This window comes from Cyprinus carpio, chromosome A1 (assembly GCF_018340385.1).
Source record: "Cyprinus carpio isolate SPL01 chromosome A1, ASM1834038v1, whole genome shotgun sequence".
NCBI classification, from domain to species: Eukaryota; Metazoa; Chordata; class Actinopteri; order Cypriniformes; family Cyprinidae; genus Cyprinus; species Cyprinus carpio.
The window spans coordinates 3,969,100-3,989,499 of NC_056572.1; the positions used below are offsets into that span (position 1 = coordinate 3,969,100).

Genomic DNA, 20,400 nt, shown 5'->3' on the forward strand with positions numbered 1-20,400 from the left:
GTCCAGTGCCATCCAACTGTTTTGGCCAAACAGATTTAACTGAACAGGACAGCAAGGGATTCAGTCAGCTCTAACAGTCCACTCTCCTGAGCTAAGCATGTTTGTATGCCTGCAATGCACTGCTTTTTTAAAACCTCTTCAAGCAACTGGAAATAAATCAAACAGTTGAAATTAAATTTTCCAGTTCAATAAAAAATAGACCATGTCTGCTTTGAACATCAATTATATAACTACCCTGAGTAAAACTGTCCACAGGGTCAAAATCTAATTTGATTGCTTAAAGTCACAGCATACCTCTCTTCAACAAGATGAAATATTTGCAGACATTATATTTATGCATTTGACTTTATCCAAAGTGACTTGACATTGCACTGAAGGTAAATTTTCATCAGTTTACACATCCCCTGAGAAAGTGAACCCATGAATTTGGTGTTGCTAGCTCCATACACTACTGCTTGAGCTACCATGATGCTATCAATCATGTTCACAGCAGGATGGCTTATAAATCCTCCAGGTATGACCAATAGTCGAGTTTCATTTGTGAAGAAATTTGTGCTTTTGAACAAATCTTTTAGGTGAATGTTTCATCATAATATAGACTCTGAACATTTCACCATATCATTGATTAAAAAGAACTGAACAAACTTGGTAACCAAATGAATTAGGCATGTTGTTTGTAAAAGAGGTTTTGGATGATGACATCACTGAATCAACAATGAATTCACTTAAAAGCACAATATGTAATTTTTCGCTGCTAGAGGGCACGTTATTCAAAATAAACAAAGACCAGGTAGCATAGTTTGATGATGCCGTGACTGAGTGTGGAATCATGGGAGTTGTGGTCTTCATCCCCACAGCCGATGCAATACAACAGGACTCGGGCAGAAATCATGTTCATGGATGAGCTAATGATTTATTAACGTAGCAGAATGAAGCAGGGTGAGGCTGAAAACCATCGAAGCGGAACGAGGCAGCTGAACGAGCGTGACACACGGCTCGAAAGAAGCGGAGCTTTTATTATGCCACAGTCGCCTGCCTCCGCTCCTTCCGGCCGTGCATATGTGGGAAAAAAAGCAGCACTGTTTTATCATACTAGATACGTTTGAGAGTTCTGTTATAATGCTACTCTGTGCAGTTATCACCGGTCTATTAAAATGCACAACATATTAAAGCATCTTTGGTGTTTACGTATGTTTTCTACAAAACAATACCGGAAATCGAGAGGTTATGACGTCATTGGCAGGCGACACAATGACACTAAGGACATGGTCCGTGTCACTAGTTAAAATTGTTTATTTCTCTGGATTTAAACATTCTTCAAAACATTTGGGATAATGTAAGTACACAAGTCAGCAAAATATATAACACTGTTCTAGTGTTTTTTGGATATTTTAATAAAAACATCTTACATATTGTGCCTTTAAACTGAAAAATTGACTTAACTATTATCCTCTTTTTAGAGGTTATAGAATTGAATTTTGCTTGCATTATTTGAGCATTCCTGTTTAACACTGTAAAGCTGCTTTGACAAAATAAAGTTGACTTGGCTTGACGTGTAGTTTGTTTTTACAAACAAAAGGGTTGACAGAATGATTCAATGACTCATTACAAGCAAAAAGTCTGGCTCCACACAGCAATATAACCTGCAAAAAGAGACTGCAAATGAATCAGAGAAATAATTCAGAGTCAGTGGAATAAATCACTGCTAATAGGTGCAAGCATCTTAAACATTAGGAATGTGTTCTGAGCTTTCAGTGCAGGCAAGGCAGTAACAGATTTCACATGCCTGGAATACAGGCAAATATCCTCAGACACTCAGGGTGTATTCCCAGAAATAAATTTCATTTCTTTGCAAATCAACTTAAGTGAATCGTGGACATATTTTCCTGTTTGGTTTTGGAAGTTCAAAGAGCAACAGGGCAGACTCTCCGACGTGCTGTGCATGCCTCAACATGTTCCAGATTAGCTCTCTCTCTGTTCTTTATTTTCTCAAATTTCAGTCCCTTCCCCCTCTAGGAGCATTTGCACCTTACACCTTCCTTCCCAGCTCTTAAGTGTGTGTGAAAGTTTGCAGGGTGCTCTCCCATATATCACACACACACACACACACCTCACCCTGGCCCCGTATAACTGCCTCTCCCTCCCCCCAAGCATGTGCTGCCTCCAACTAACCTCTACGAGCCCCTGAGCACCAGCTCATTCCCCAGTCTCCTGCGGTGCTGTGCCCAGCAGGATTGTACTGCCCCTGGGAGAGAGACAGCCAGACTCCTGGGCGGGAGGTTGGGTGAGACAAGACCCCTAGAGGAAAGATGTCAATAAAGAACTTCCTGTTGCTGGACCCCTAACTAAATGCTGACCAAAACCCAAATTTGCAGGGGTTGTCATGACTACTGCAGTGGGCCACCGGAGCCGTGCGGGGGAAATAAAACGCAGAAACAGGATCCAGAAGAATGCTTGTGAACAGTGACTGGACTGATGGTCATTTGTTTATTAGTCTTTCCCTCAGCCAGTCTAAAGCTGCGCGTAATCAAATTAAGCATGAGATCATAACAGTCCCAGAAGGAGTTTAAAGAGAGAAAAAGACTGTTGCTTTGAACAAGTTGTGAGAAATATTTCAAAAATTCTCATTATGATCCTTCTGTTTCTATGGACTAGATATCCAACCAACTAGAGAGTCTGTCGAGTTTTTTTATTTTTTATTTACTTTCATATTCTTTTCGTGTTAATGCTAAATTTAGGACCGCTGTAATGAACAATTCAGTGTGCCTGTTGAGTTTGCCTAGGTCCTCAAAGCGATTCTATTGGCAAAAAGAATTTTTAATAAGTAGCCTATTCAGTGGTTGATAACAAAATTGCTTCATGGTACATGCCGTCTGAACTGTTAACAGGATCATTAATAGTTTTTGTTACATAGTATATAATAGTATATAAGCAAAACTATAGATTTTCATTTATCACAGTCATGAACAATTAGTTTTACTGTCTACTGCACGGGTACTTTAATAATGAATGAATTAGAAGTCCCGTACATTCTCAGGAAATAGCTTACTTCCGCATTGAAAAAATAAGGTTAATATGCCAATGTTAAAGTATGCGTTCAGCATCATGCTATCAAGCAGCATTACAGACTGTTTCTGTGTGGGTAAATTAAGTGGAAATTTTGGAAGCTTTAAATGTGGTTTCAAGTCAGGGCTGGCTACCAACTTATGCAGTTTTCGCTTTTCTATTTAAAATTGCAATTAAAAGGGTAAAAGACAATGTCAGGTGAAAAGCATTCCTTGCCACAGCTAACATATGGCATTCAAGTCAAATGAAACTACACGCACCACCAAACTCCAATCTCAACAGTTCAAAAAAAAAAAAAAAAAAACCTTTGTTAATTAAAAACCAGAGGAACAGATTTAACCTTGAGGGGATCTTGGCACTACTGATATTTAGCTGAAATGCTGGCATTAGCTAATTACAAGCCTACTGTCTATTGGTCAGCAGGCTTTGCTTTGAAGTCAAGGAGAGCTGTTCACATCACTGAGGCCTGGAGAGAAGAAGGGAGGACAGACACTGGATGAGCGTATGCTGCAGGGTGTACTATCCTCCCTGGTTTTATTTCCTGTCCGCATCCCTCCTGCCATCTACAATACAATTAGAGTCACAGATATGGGTATGAAAGCACTGGTAAGGGCTGGTGCAAATTCAGCAAATGAAACGACATGCCGCAGGCTCTGAATTGCACGATCTATAATGATAATTAAAGGAGCATTGGGAATGAAGGGAGCGGGTGGTAAAGAGTTATTGAGAAAGAGAAGGAGAAAATGAGAGAAGCTTGCAGCTCAATTAAAATCCACAAGTATAAACTTTGGCTGGGCAGGGTGACGCTTCCTGTTCTGGCCTGCCTAATCCTGAGATGGTACACTGAGAGAGAACAAAGGCAAACCCCCACATGCATATATACACACACACCTACCCTCCACACACACCGGATATCTAAATCCCCTCAGAAGCACTCTGGAAGGAATCGGGGGGAAGAATGCAGTCCGCTCACGTGCGCAGTTTAGTTTGGTGGCTTATGCCTTGGGTCTAAACAGTCAAAGCTAAAAGTTTTTTACTCATCTGTTTTCCCCATTTTTAGGATTTTTTTCCCCTTTTCTTCCAAGTAGTTCCCTTTTAAATAATATTCTATTCAAAAGTTTGGGGTCAGATGCATTAAACTGAATAAAAGTGACAGTAAATGCATTTGTAATGTTACAAAAAAATGGTATTTCAAATGTTGTTCTTTTAAACTTTCATCAAAAATGAAAAATGTATCATGATTTCCACAAATATATAAAGCAGCATAATTTTATCAATGTTGATATCAGTTTGGTGATGTTGATATGTATGTTGATATGTATGTTATATCAACATCAGCAAACTGATATCAACATTGATAAAATTATGAAATGGTTCTTGAGCACCAAATTATTATATTAGATTGATCTCTGATGAATCATGCAACATTGACAACTGTAGTAATGATGCTGAAAATTCAGCTTTGCTATCACAGGAATAAATGACATTTAAAATGTAAAAAAAAAAAAAAACAATTATTGCAATAACACTTCACAATATTACTGTTTTTACAGTATTTGTGATCAGATAAATTATTTCGAAAACATTAAAAACTTTGACTGACACCAAACATTATTTTCAGGTTTACAAATGTAAATTTTTATAATAAAATTTCTAATATATATATATATATTGCTAAAAAATACCAGGAAAGCAGCAGAGATACTGTACGTATAAAGCTCAACTTTAACCCAGAACACTCCTTAATTAGGAGTAAAAAAAGGAACAGAAGAAAAAATGGACCTTTCAGGTCTTCTCTAAATATGAGTTTGAAGAATTGTCTGCTCTAAGGAGTTAACATGTGATTGGTGGATGCATCCAGGTGTATTTACCTCCAGAATATGTTCATCCTGTTGTTCTCTATCCAGCTTCCGAGACGTGGTGGTGACCAAACCTGCAAACACATGAACATAATTTAATAACCACATTAAAACTCATTACTTTAGCCAAATACAATCAAATTTCATTGCAATGGTTAGACTTGGCTAAACTAAAACTTGAAATTATTATAATAATAATTATATAAAAAAAAAAGATTAAATTTTAGAATGTATCACACACACACACACACACACACACACACAAACACAAACAAAACCTAAAATACCACAGATCCAGCTGCACAGAACTGCAGAAAAGGGCACTGTGATTGTGTCGGGACTGCTGAACAAACCCCGCTTTAAACACACACTCACACTGCCTGAAAACAGACAACACAAACCTCACACACTACCTTCAACCAAACACACAACACTCCTCATAAACAGCTTCAAGCACAGAAATGATGAGTGAAATGTCAATGCAACCATCACTGTGTTTACTCCATATATGATTCTGTTAGTAGGTGTGTTTTTCTTTGGTGGGTTTTAGAAGATTTCTCTCAAGGGCTTTATATTACAGGAAAATAAGATCTGAGCACAACCGAAATCCAATTGGAAGTGAATTCAAGTGCCGAACCCAGTGAAGAGAGAATAAACAGGCAGACAGAGATCGAACAACAATGCAAATGAGCACATGTTTCTGTAAAGAGAGTCTTGATTGCAGATAATAAGCAGACTTGTGTTTCTCTGTCAGTATAATTGTACATTAGATGGGGCAGACAGCGCAGTGGACATTGCCAGCCCCGGCCACACGAGAGATGCCTGCCGACCGCCCTGCGTCTGATTAGTGCAGAAAAAGGATTTCCGAAACCAGAAGCCATCAATGGCGCACATGCAGGCAGCAGAAATAGCCCGGCCGCAACACGCCTCCTGCTCCTGGTCAAAACTGTGTTAGGCTGCTAACCATCTCTCTCTCCTTTGCTCTTGAAGTCATACATGGGAATGAAAAAAAACTCTGAATATGGGCAGTCATCAAAATCTATGCACTTTACAACATTATATTAAAGGCAAAGCTACATTTATAGACCAAGAACTTGACTGGAATGGAAAAGAGCATTAAATAGGGACATTTAAAAAGGTTTTATAAGAGTGTATAGGCAACCCTCTACAGTAAATCACTTGCATATGCGACTAAATCTTCACTCTGGGTGACTAAATGATGTCTAACATTAGCCATTGGCTAATAAATTCTTTGATTTTACTCACCAGTGTGTGTTAGAGGCTAATTACAAGTTTAGCACAGATATGTTTTCACTCACCGAACACTCTGACTGAGCGCTTCAGAGTTTCACTCTCTGTCAAGCAATCCATACTATTTCAATTCATCTCAATGGATGCGCAGCGCACCTGTATTTGACATACTGTAAACTCTAGTGTGAAGACTCGCTGTCGCTTTGCTGAGAGCACTGTTTCTCACACACACACAAAGAAGAGAGACAAAACATCCTTACCACGTACATGTAAACAATATTCTTTGTTGTGTTAATACTTAGTCCTAAGTTCAGTTAAAATGACAAATATGCTTTCATACATGTTTACCAAGTTTTAATTCTAATTATTAAAGTACTATCATTGATAATGCTTGATTATCATAATATAATAATGTTTGTATCATAAATTATAATGCTTGACTGACTGATGTTAAGAGTGTATTTTCAGATATTTAAAATGGAAGCACACCCACAAGCCATTTCTTCCCCAGCCAAAAAAACAGTGGTCTCCTGCATTGCGGGCTAAGCATGGCCAAAGAAAATTACAGTTCAGCCATTTTTGGAAAAAAGAAAAACAAAAATGTTGACGCTAGGAGATTGGAGAGCAAATGGAAAGAAAGAAAGAAAGAAAGAAAGAAAGAAAGAAAGAAAGAAAGACAAATGAACTCCTGTCTATTTCCAACCAGGTTCAGAATGGTTTACGCTCATCCAAAGTAAAGGTTCCAAAAGCAGGTTTAGTAGAACCGTTTTTGGTTCTCCGAAGAACCTTTCAGTTCTCTTAATTCTCTTTATTTTTCTCTTAGTGTAAATCCAATGGAAAGGTTCCCTGGATGTTAAAGGTTCTTCACGGAATCATCATAAATACCAATAAAGAACCTTTAATTTAAGATAGCATGATGGTCAATGCTAGTTTGGTCAGCCAACATTGCTTATCCAGTGAAGTTAGTTGACCAATGAACTCTAGTTAAGCTACTTAAGAAAACTAGTGGGTACACCAGCAAACTGCGAGAGTGTGACCCTCAGCTAAAATTGCCTCTGCTAACTTGCTGAACTCCTACAGTAAACACAGTGAAATCTCACATATAATGTTAGCGCCACTACACTTCCTCTAGAGAAAAGAAAATGATAAAATAAGAAAGAAAACAGGGGGGGAAAAGCATCTAAGTGTCTGGGTAAATGACACTCTGCCCTTTCCTCTAAAACACTTTTGGTTGGGAGAAAAAAAGAAGAGCTATTTTCTCTTTCTGGCTCTCTTGAACTCTCCGTCCCTCAGATGAAAGGGCATTGATGGATTTTAGAAGAGGCATTGTTTATCAGGCAGGAATGTAATACCTCGTATCTGAGACTGAGATGCCACATTCCTCATTAAAGGGTTAGTTCACCTTAAAATGAAAATTAGCCCATAAATTACTCACCCCCAAGTCATCCTAGCTGTATATGACTTTCTTCTTTCAGACGAATCCAGTCAGAGTTACATAAAAAATTATCTTTGATCTTTCAAACTGTTTTATGGCACTCAGCGGGTGTTGCAGTGCATCAGTCCAAAAGAAATTAAATAATAAGCGTACATCCTTAATAAAAAGAGTCTCACACAGCTCCGGGGGGTGAACAAAGTCCTCCTGTAGCAAATTAATGCGTTTTTGTACGAAAAATAACCATATTTAAAATGTAATAATCAATTTAATCAAGCTTGCGCTCACTGTTGTACACGAAAGGTCGGCTTTGCGCATGCGACGCTCAGAAGTGATGAACGCGGAAGAGCAAGGGAAAGATCAAAACAAAACAACAGTCACTAATTAGAAGTACAAAACGAGGATTTGTAAAGAAGAATGTCAGAGGATTTTGATATAAGCCAAGAGGAGACTGGTTTTCCTTTGTTAAAGTAAGGAAACTTTAAAAAAGGGTTGCTTTTCACAAGACTCACCAGTGCATGCGCAGTGCATTCCGCCTGGAACTACCTCATTGTGCAACTGATGGCACAAGCTAGATTAAAGTGATTATTACGTTTTGAATATGGATATTTTTCTTACAAAAATGCATCAATTCACAACAGGATGCTTTTGTTCACCCCCCGGAGCCATGTGAGACACTTTTTTTTAATGGATGGGTGCTTTTATTTAACTTCTTTTGGACTGATGCACTGCAACACCCACTGATTGCAATTAAACAGCCAAACAGCCAAAGACAATTTTTAATATAACTCCGACTGGATTCGTCTGAAAGAAGAAACTCATATAAACCTAGGATGACTTGAGGGTGAGTAATTTATCGGCTAATTTTTATTTTTGGGTGAACTAACCCTTTAAGGGTTTTAAACACATGTTAAAGTGCACACACTTACAGAAACACACATGCACCACTCTTAACCACAGATAAATGTACATACAAAACACTCTCAAGGTCCATTAACAAGCACAAAACAGTCCACGCCACAACAACATAGATAAATGAGCGCACAAACAAAGACATGCGCTACAGTGGGCAGACCTGGGCAATGTTCCAAATGCACCCTAACCCTCCTCCCCATTCTAACACATACTGTGTGTGTGAATGGCAGCCATTTCAGAGCAGAGAGAGAGAGAGAGAGAGAGGGCAACACTTGAGGCTGAGAAAGGAGTCTTTGCTGGGTCTGTGTCTCTCAGAAAAAGCCTCACATTAGCCTTACACCATTAACCTCCTGCAGAACGCTCAATAGAGCCTATCGAAGAGACACTCTGCCACACTCGCACACAAGAATATGTGCTCTGACAAGCTAAAAACATGCAAATGCTGTATAATTTCAGATTATTCTATTAATAAATTTGTTTTCCACAAATATATATACTAATGAGGGTATTCACATTAAACAGTATATGAAGGACCTGTTGAAGGCCTTTACATGGACAGTGTTTTGTAGTAAATGTGACCTAAAGTAAGTTTATAATTGAAAATGACATAAGCAACAGCGGCAACCACTAGATATGTACCAATATTACAATTCAAGGTACCCAATTTTGTTTGAGCAGTCTTACCAGTGGCCTTGAACAGAATTGAACATGTAATTTCCCATAAAACTTTGTGTTTTTGCAAGTGTACAGTATGTATTCTGTAATTGTAGAGTCAATTAAATGATGACGACTCAAGACATTTCACAAATTAGGACCTCTAAAAACTTATTGGCGGATAAAGCAGACATCATCTGAATATCCCATCAGTCTTGTTGAGTGGCTTCAGCACAGTCTCCGCATTTAGCAACCGAAGGCCCCTCGAAATGGGGCAGCTGATGGCAGGAAATTCCTATCTGAGAGTGACTGAGATTACCAACACTGAGCTTTCAGACCTCCACTCTATTCGGTGTACTAACTCCATTTAGAGTGTGGTTCAGGAAGAGAGAAAGAATGAATAAGAATAAAGAGACAAATCCCTGGCAGATAATGTCTCTTTCAAAACATTCTTTCTGATTTGAGTATTCCAGAGCTCACGGCTCACTCATGCATGGGGACGACCTGGATTTACAACACTAAATCACTGCATTCCCACCTCTGTGTAAGCATGTTCCTGCGGTATGTGCTGTTTTCCATGTCTCCTCAGTGACTGAAAGAGTAGGAATCCCTCAGACTGAGTGCAGTGTAGAGAGTAACACGCACCCCTCCTCATTCTGTTGGTGCGAGCGAGCGGTCAGTCACGTTTGTGTAGGATGGCCCGGGTACACTTCACATTCAGCGTTCCTTTCTGTCTCGCGCACAGCCATGTCCGGACAGCTTTCAAAAGTATATTCAACTACAGATAAGCGCGGACGGATGAGCTCAACATATGCGCAGTACCATGGGATGCGTGGCTGTCCGCGAGCCCTCTTGATGATGAAAATAACGTAATGCCGACGGTGCGCGGACGGCCGAAGTATACATTGGCCTTTACACAATCGCCAACCGGACGTTTTTTGACTTATTGCAACTCTCTGCTCTGGACTTGCACAAACTGCATTGCAATGCAATCAGAAATGTAATTTATGTGAAAATATGAAGTCTGTTAACGCCCGATAACACAGGCCAGAGACGCTGAAGACGGACGCACAGAGAAAAATACAGCAGGCAGATCACTCACTGTTCATGATGCACAAACTATTGGAAGAAAATCCTCAATATTGATTTGGGGGTTTATATGAATGTGTTTCTGAGGGGAGCTGACTGTCGTGGTATTTTCTTTTCATCTCCTCTCTGTATAGTTCATATTAAAGGAGTGTTTCAGCAGCTTTGTTGACAGCGGTAACCAAGGAAACACTGTATCTGGTCTGTATTAGGTGTTCCAGACGCGCCTCCTGCTGTCAGAGACTGAATCTGCATCTCATACAGAGCTTCTGCTGTTTGTTTTATTCATGCATGTAGTATAATTTCACAAAGCTTGTCAGAACATTCTGGTTTTGCTTCAAATTATTAAATCAATTTATGTGTATGAATATTATTATATAACTAAATGATATGTATATGAATTATATAACTAAAATTAAATAACTGTAATTACAGATTTAAGTTAAATAAAGATGTCAGTCTTTTTTATTTTTAGGAAACAAATCAAAGAAAAAATAAACTAATTCTACTTTTTCTAATATTCTGTATGTTGCTCAAAAATAAAATATATTGTGTCCAGCGGAATTACCCAGGCATTTAAAAATAACACATTTCAGAGCTGTTACAACAATACCATGATACCGTGAAACTGTGATATTTTTGCTTAAAGTTATCATATCGTCAAAATCTCATACCGGCCCATGCCTACTCCTGTCCTTTAAGGATGAAATGCTTTTGTGCCACTAGTTGCACTAAAAGCAATTGCAAGAACAATGAATGAGTCCTAAAACTGAAAATCTGGAATAAGTCCCAAAAAAATTTGTTAGTATTTCTGCTTTCATTGTCCTGAAGTCAATTTTTGGTTAAATACCTACAAAAAGGTTTATGCCTAGCACAAGCTCAAGGTTATCTATGACATAAAATACATCAATAATACTATGGGGACATTAAACATGGTAATGGAAAACTCATCTAATCACTAATATTCACTTGCTTTTACAGTCTTGTTGTGTTTATACTCACGCACTTGCAAACTATTTTAACTGAAACTTTTGTAATTTGTAGATTTTAAAAACTGAAAGAGCTGTTGGAAGCTTTTTGATGGTTATGTGACCATGGTGAAGTTTGTCTATAGATTTAGCTTTTTACTTCTGATTATATTTGGGTTTCAAAAGTCATAAAAGTTGTGTTTATGAAGATTATCCTGATTAACAAAGTATGTGAGAATCATAAACTTATTTCCCCCATTAATCCAAAATAGTGTTCCAAAATAATCCACTAGCTAAAAATTGACAAAATCAAGGGATCAGGGTGATGCTAACTTCCGGGTTTGGTTATATGTCCATAAGGTTGGACCGATAGACGATGTTGCACCGGCATCATGAACCCCCCCCCCCCCAACTTTTTTTTCACTATCACTTTCTGGATTCGCGATCGCACATACTCTATTTATACTATGGAGCAGCAGTACTTTCCACACATTTTATAAGATTATATGTTTGTCAGTGGTACTGAGAATCTGCAAATTATTCGCCATCATCCTCAGTCATCTCTCGTTACACCATGTCTACACTTGACACAACGGCGTATCAGCTAAAGACTGTGTACACTGAACGCGACAAAGCGACCGTGGAAAATCATTTGAAATTTGTGTCAGCACGTCATAAATAGAACACGGCAGCAGTTTTCTGTCAGGGATTTGTGGTGTCACGCCGTGCCGCACCGCATCCAGTGTAGACATCATCACTGATTACACTGAGTTCTATTGACTGATCTATATATAATGAATCTCTATTATAGATCAGTGGTTCTATAGTATTTTGTCGCATCGCACCGCTCACATCCGATGTAGACACGGTGTTAGGAGTCATTAGTTGTTTTCCCTTACAAGGATTCACGCTTCGGGCAGCCCCCCAACTCCACCCCCCACTCGCCGACGTCATCGCTCATTGTGATGTTTCACTGTAGACATCACCCCAACCCTATATGTCCACATGTCATCCCTGTACCGCTCTATTGTTCTGGCAGTTAGTCCCGCACCAAACATGCCATTGGTTGATTTAGAGGTTGACAAGTCAGGTCATTCAATCAAACAGTAATGTTTTGAAAGTGCCATAATGGAAGACAGCCTATAAATGGCTTACTTGCAATCAGAGAAGTCATTTTAGAATTAAGGGGAAAAACATGAATATTCTCAAGATTCTTTATACAATGGCAAATCACAATCTTTATTATACGCCAATGTTACAAATGCAAAGATTCTTTCAGAGGTCAGATGTTTTCATGGAGGTGTGCTCGCTGGGCTGGGTTGAATGTCAGGGAGATTTCTGTTGTGTAAAATCGGTAAGTTAGCAGTAAACAAACAGGACAGGTGTGCCGGTGGATATGCTTCACAAGCCTCTAAAACCCTGCAACTTTATCCACAGGAATGTGTGAGAGGGAGGGGGAGTGATTTGTGTTTTTTTCCCTCTTCACCTCGCTTTATCCTTAATAACCTTTTGTGCCTCGTGCCAACCGTGGGAGCCTAAAAGCCAGGAAACGACAGGAAGTCATTGGACATAGTATCCATTTCCTTTCATGCTTTCCCTGCTTTGGGTTGAACACTTTGAAAAGAGCGCATGGTATTGTTGTATAACAACCCACATTTCTTTTTTCTTCTCTCAAAAAAAAATAAATAAAAGCAGGGCCTTGCTGAAAGTTGATAAGAAGTGGAAAGGAGGAGAAAGGAAAGCAGGCCTTGTGAATCATTGCAGCTATATCCTCCTTTCACTCCAATTAAACAAGCAGAGCAGGGCACAAAGACACAGAGGTGGCTCGCAGACTTCTAATTACCTGAGCTGATTTCTATCCCAGCAGCCAGTGCTCTTGATATTGTCAGTACAGCGAGCTTAAACTACTCTGGTAAGAGGACAAAGAGAGAGCTAATGCAGATATCAGGTATTACACCAGAGATCTGAGATTTCCAGAAATGTGTGTGTGTAGTTTGTACACCAGAACAAAAGCTGTCTGCATTGTACTGCTCACAATTCTTTCTGCTTGTGCCTGCCAGCTAAAGAAATAATTCCCTTACTCACATACCAGCACACTCAGTCCAAAATGAACAGTATTATTTTAATATTGTTTATATACTGTTATATATAGTATATTTAAATTAGCTTTTATTTTTATATTTTCAGCTAAAAAGTAAATAAAAAATCATTTACATTTTATTTTGTTTTAATTTTATGTGTTTTGTCATTTTTATTCATTTATTTTAAATATATTGCTTTAATTCATTTTATTTTACATTTAATAATTTCAGAACATCAACTTATTTTTTTTTTTTAGTTTATTATTTATATTCTATTTCAGGTTCATTTCACATTACTGAAAACAATTTTTAATTGTGCTGTTAAAAATAACAGCACTGACCATATGGCAAATGTAAGTAAAAATTGGTTTTGGTAAAGTTAAATGGTAAAGTTAAATATCAGCTCTAATCTATTCAACAAAATTACTGACAAAAATTTTTGTTGACTAAATTATTTTGTTCATGATAGCGAATGTGAGAAAAAAAAGAAGAAGAAAAAGAAAAAGAATGAACTACAATGAATAATGATGACATATTAACTGAATTTCAAAAGACAAAAATTTAATTAGGAAAATGCCTGATTAAACTTGGTTGGTTCCTTTAGGAATTGCAATATTTGCAAAATATGCATGATCATTTGCTACACATTCAAAGACATTTGTATTTTTATCTGGCATAAGTGATGTGAGCCAATCAAATATAACTACAATAAATACATAATATAATAAACATAATTCAACAAAAGTGATACCCGAAGTGGCAATTTTTGTTGTTGTTGTCATAATTAGATTCTCATGACTTGTTCATGTACGAAAGCATACAGGTTCGAAATGACATTAGGGTGAGTAAATGAAGACAGAATTTTAGTTTTTGGGTGAACTATCCCTTTAAGCTGAAAATGCTGTTGTCATGAAGAATATACTGATATTTGATCCTGTCTCTCAACACATGCGCTTCCGCTCTAAAAAAAATGAGTAGTCACGTTTACTTGTGCAAACACACCCGCTCACATAAAGCCTTTTCCTTTATCACATCATTCGTCCAACTCAGTGGGGTGCTTTCGAAAACCAAGCTGAACACAGCTTTCAAGGCAGATAGGTTCATTTCTCTTCACTGACAGGTAGAGCACAAAAAGAATATCTCTTGCATATATGGTTGAGCAAAAAAAAAAAAAAAAAAACATAGTGCAGTCAATGAGAGAAAGCATTTCACAAGGACAAAGGAAAAGACAGAGACTAGCGAACCAACCACACTCATCACACAAAGCAAAGGCCTCTGGGAAAGACCTTAAAGATACGAGAAAGGTAGAAAATGAAGTTGTGAAAGAATGATGAACGTGCAAGCTAATGCAGGAACACTTATGCAGGAACAAACATGTACATACACACCATATTTATGCAAAATCACATCCACGCGCTCACTTATCACTTTAACTGACCTGTGCAGAAGGGATTGAGGTCAGTATGAGCAGGTTAACCAGACTCGGAGTCTTTTACATGACCAGACTCTAAGACGGGAACAATCCGTTCACCTGCAGTGTGTTATTATCCTCAGCTACACTCGCTGAACAAATCTGTGCTCGCAACGCCTGTGAATGCAGATCTAGGACAAAACACTAATTGAACAGGGATCCTTGTTTCTCCGGCAGGTATCTCTCTAGAAAATTCTAGTGCTTTTGTTTAGTGTGGCTGTGGCACACAGGTGTCAGATAAAATTACATTCTTCAGATGTTATTAAAAGAGTTTTAAGACAGCAATTCTTAATTGCTTGACTGTCTTTTACCAAAGTCATTTATTTTTGTCTGATTTCAGAAAATATTTAATACATTATCTCTTTCCATCCATCCATCCATCCATCCATCCATCCTAAAGTTAAACAGATAAATAAAAAGGCAGGTAAACAAATATATAGACAAAAAATTAATTAAACTAATCTATCTATCTATCTATCTATCTATCTATCTATCTATCTATCTATCTATCTATATAAATTGAGAGGTAAATTAATAAACAGACATTTACTTAAATTAACTAATTAACTAATATAGATATTGATTTATTTACCTATATCCATCCAGCCACATATAATACATAAATAGAGATACGCAAGTAGATAAATAAACAGAGAGGTAAATAAATTAATATAGATATTACATTGATTTATTTACCTCTCTATCATCTATCTATAGAAATAAACTAATAAATAAATAGCATATATCAAATATCGAGGTTATAATTATGAGTCATTTTGCAGATTATTTTCTATAAATGGTTGTACTGGACAGGCTTTGTGTTGTGCACATTCGATTCATGTCTGTTTAGTACAATAAATGCTTTTCAAAAGATAAAGGAAAATCCTGTTTTCCATGACATGTTCCCTTCAGTGAAACACAAAAGCAGCACTAAGACCTGTTTACTGTTGCCAAAAGAAAAAAGAAAAAGAAGAAGAAACTCTCATCAAAGCCCACACAACCACACACAAGCACACACAACTAAAAAAAACTACCAATCAATATCGTCCAAGGTGCTTTTGTGACCAAGCAGACAGAAATGTCAGCTGAGAAATAAACAATCAAACTCCAAGACTGCAGATGTGCTCTTCACCGATCTACCAGTGCACCAACAAACAAGTTTATTCTGCCTCTTCCCACAGGTCCTATTTTTTGCAGGGCAGCTTTGTAGATGCGCCAGCGCAGGGCTCTGCTGTTTCTGAGCATGTAATTACTGAGGTTTGGCCTGCTGTATATTTAACTGCTTTATCGTCAGGCGTGACGTTTTGGGCAAGAAAATTAAATACTAATAAAAGAGGTCAGCGGTGATAACAATTAACTCCAGATTCAACAAAGCGTTCAAACCTTGTTTCTGAAAAAATATAAACAGCGCAGGTAGCTATGATGATACTGCAACCTGTGATAAAGGTTATGAGTTAATTGCTTGATTGCTTTGAGCCATATCGCATGAAGTACTTTTAAGTGTTGCAAGGAAGTTATGAATTGTTGAAATAGCTATTATAGTATCATAGTCTGCAATATTTTTACTATCTGCACACTCTTTCTCTCTCACACAAGTACACACAGGCTACTGGTAAGATTTAGTGGGTATCTCTTACTGGAGCTCTGCTTCAGAGAATTCCCAAGAGATGAAAGGTTAACAGGATTTGCTATGCTGGTAGTTTGTCTGCCACCTTACCTTACCTTTAAAATAAAATACTTTTCCTTCCATTGACTTCCATTCATACAAAAGCTCATGCAAGTGTCATCTATGTTCCAAAGTTAAAGGGGTCATATGATGCAATTTCAAATTTTCCTTTCTCTTTGGAGTGTTACAAGCTCTTGATGAATACAGAAGATCTGTAAAGTTGTAAAGACTAAAGTGTCAAATCCAAAGAGATATTCTTTATAAAAGTTGAGACTCGTCCACGCCCCCCTGAAAAGGCTCGTTCTCCTTCGTAGAATCCGCCTCAAGCTGCCTGCCTCTGCTCATTCAAGCCGTCCGTGGTTCACTCTAGACCTCTAGCATCTGCTCACTCAAGGCCGCGGTGTGTGACGCTGTTTCGTTAAGAAAGTGAAACTACTTTGTTTTTGCCTTCTAAAAGAAGACACGACTAGAAATCATGTTTATATCACGTTTATAATGGGTTTTATGTTTATGTCTCGTCGCTCCTGCCGGGCAAGACATCACAATATGTTAAGAGGCATAACATTTCCGTCACACGCTTGAGGCATTCCACCAATCACAACGCGCTGGATATTTAGCAAATCACAGCAAACCTCGCTTTTCAGAGCGATGAGCCTTGTAAAAATCGATGCGTTTCAGAAGGCGGGGCATAGAGGAGAAACCATAATGTACATTATATGGAAAATAATGTGTTTTTAAACCTTAAACCGCATAAACACATTTCATTAGACCAAATACACAAAATAATGTTCTTTTTAGCTACATCATATGACCCCTTTAAAGTCTGGTGAACTCTAACCTGTGATTCACATCACATGAAGAAGTGACCAACAGAAGATTGAAATGTCACAGGGCGACCTCTTAACTGAACTGAAAGAACACAAACTTTAATCTCACAGGTTTTGCAATGTTGCATGAAAATTAAGTATTATGCTTTTTTTTAATATTTTGGATTTACTATTTTTTGTATTTGCTAAATTCATATGTTGTTTTTGAAACAGCCACTGAATTCTGAACCAAACTTTTCATTTATTAGAGGTAGTAGCTGAAATGGTTTGTTTATTTCTTAAAAGGAAGTGACTCAAACATTTCATTTTCTTTCTGAGGTTGTTTAGTGGCTTTTTTCTCATTTTCATTCTGAGTTAGTAAGTGGAATCTTTCATTTTCCCTCTGAGCTCAAAACTCAAACAGTAGTGCAAGTCATCCTGATTAAATGGATTATACTCCCGGATATTGTGAAATGCTTAGTAAAGCAGGGATAGCATCATCTTGTTCATTTATCACCCATGATAAGCCTGTGTAAATCTGCAATAAAGCAAATTCAAGCGGCCAAATCAATCAACCTGGAGACAGTACTATTTTATTTGAATACTATAATAGTGTTTATTAATATTTTGAATTAGCTTTCATTTTTATATTTTCAATTTTAGTTTAAGTTTCACTAATTCTTATGTGGCTTATTTACATTTGCTTTTTTAAAGCTTGAATTTATTTAGTTTCAGTTTTTGTTTTAATTATTTTAGTATTTCAACTTAAACTTCTTTTATTTGAGTTAGTTGCCAAGACATTTCTAATTTCAAAAAATCTAAAGTTTTTATAATGTAGGTTGATCTTATATGTTATTTTATTACAGCTTTATTACAGTTAATGACAAATATAATAGTTTTAGTTGTAGTTAGCAACAGTGCCTTGAGGCTGAACTTTAATATTTTCATTGACTGAAAATAACTGACTTTTTTATGTTTTTATTTTTAGAAACCGGTTGAATAAATGGAACATCTCTATAAAAAAGATCTCCTCCATTGAACTTTCTTCATTTACAGACATGCTGTGCAGCTGTATGTTATCTGAAGAGACAGGCCCATCCCTGATCACTCCCAGTTATATTATATTATGTCTGAGTCTCTAAGTGTTTGGGTGGGTGAGCACCCTGTGCTTTTGAAAAACTATGTACCGTCTACATTGCATACCGATATGGCTGTACAAGATCAGTTGTGCTTTGCAGAGCCCTTCCTCTGAAGATCTGATATGCACTTGCAAGATGACAAATATTTCAGGAACTTCTCAGAACCATCTCTGTTGATCACTATGAATTAAAACTAGCAGTGCTGCAAAAACATGCTTTCTTAATTAGAAGTCTTATCTCTTTCTCATGGTAACACACAGACAGGCACTTTAATAATCCACACATCGGCCACTCCCGGAATGGTTAATATTCTACTAAAAAGTCAGACTGCCTCAATTTTCCTCTCTTTCTTTCTTTTTTTCTTTCTTTCTGTATCTCTTTATCTCTCTCTCTTTCTTTCCCTGGAGCAAATCCAAGTGTGGAACCGTTACTGAGAGAACTCAGTCTGCTGGAGGACAAACCCTTATTTGGTCTGAAACTCTCATTGGCCACTGCTAGCAAAAATAACCTTCACATTTGTGTATGTAACTGCATGGGGAAAAAAGACCACACAAGTCAGGAAAACACTGTGAGAGAGGCTGGCCACCAACTTTCACAGACTAGCCAAAACCTTCAACTCAAATAAAACTTCAGGGCCAGTTTCTCAGACTGATTGCTTTCAGGTTCAGTGGGCTTTTTTGATGCACATACTCACTCCATCCATATAAAGCTTGTGGATTTCCAAGAAATCTACCCACAGGAAAGATCATTCATAAATTATATCTCTTTAAAATCTTAACTATTTCTCCAAGGCAGTAATGAGACTGAATGTAGAGCAAATGGTTCACAGATATTTTTTCCAATAAACATCACAAACGGTAGTTTCAGAAGCTCCTAAATATCTTTTCACAGTCGCACGCAGTAGTTTTCAGTCGCATTATAGAGCCCTGACAGTCTTCAGTTGAAAGTTATTTGTTCTTAGCACTAAAACAAGTTCAGACAACAATGAAGATATTGCAGGCACTAGGTAATGTGACCTAACATGTTTTTGAAAAGTCCTGAACTTGAAGTTTGAATAATTTTAAGCAAAGGTCTTCTACAGCTGCCCGGCCTCTGGATCTGCTGTTTGCACCTTTTTATGCCTATTCTCCTCTGTATGCCTGCAAAATCATGTTCTACTCTATGGGGGAGAGGAGCATGAGGAGAGGGAACCATAGCTGCATAAAATATTCAGTGTGGGTCCATTTAGCAAACCCCATATGCGTACACAGTGATCCATGAAGAGAGTGAAAAAGAGAGAAAAGCGACAGAGAGAGATACATGGTGAGAAAACAAGAACATGGAGTAGATCTGACAGCGGGCGAGTGCACCTTCGTACACTTATTCACTGAGCCTTATGCTTCAGTAGATTTACATAAAAACAGAGGTTTGGGACTGATGGCATGCAAAGAATCTCAGAAGAGCATTAGGATGTACAGTAGCTAACCTATCTCTTACTGTTTGTATGAATCCTGTTGATGGATGTCTACTCTGATGGACCATTTTCACTGTACTGATGTAGGTAAATATGACATAAAAATGGCCCTTTCGAACAGAATATGCTCTGCAAACCATGCTGGACTAGGAAATGATTTGCTAAGTTGTGTGCCAGCTGAACAAATGATTAACAGAACTACTGTTAGTTGCCATGCTGTTCACTACTGGGCTCAGTAAGACTTAAAGTTTTAATAAATAAATCAAAAACAATAATACATTTCTTTGATCAAAAATACAGTAAAAACAGTAAAACTGTGAAATATTATTTCAATTTAAAATAACGATTTTTCCATTTATTTCCAATATATTTTGAAATAGAATTTATTCTTAAAATCAAAAATCAAAATTCAAAACACCCAAAATATTTATATCCTCAAAAATATTTTTTTTTCCAAGAATCCTTTAAAAAAAAAAAGTTAAAAAAGCATTTATTTGAAATAAAAATATTCTTTTAAATTATAAATGTCTTTACTGCCATTTCTGATCCATTT

The 20,400-nt window shown here is 37.4% G+C and overlaps 1 protein-coding gene across 12 annotated transcripts in view; it reads right to left on the reverse strand.

Annotated features, from left to right (window-relative positions):
- LOC109096534 (protocadherin Fat 1-like) overlaps positions 1–20,400 on the reverse strand; it is an 89,015-nt gene that overhangs the window by 42,487 nt on the left and 26,128 nt on the right. For all 12 annotated transcript variants that reach the window (XR_006161129.1, XR_006161134.1, XR_006161132.1 and 9 more), the window contains exon 4: positions 4,938–4,999. Coding sequence is in view for 8 of the 12 variants with exons in the window: in XM_042766419.1 (XP_042622353.1) it covers positions 4,938–4,999 (62 nt within the window). In the remaining 4 variants the exon portion in view is untranslated. The remainder of the gene's footprint in view (positions 1–4,937; positions 5,000–20,400) is intronic.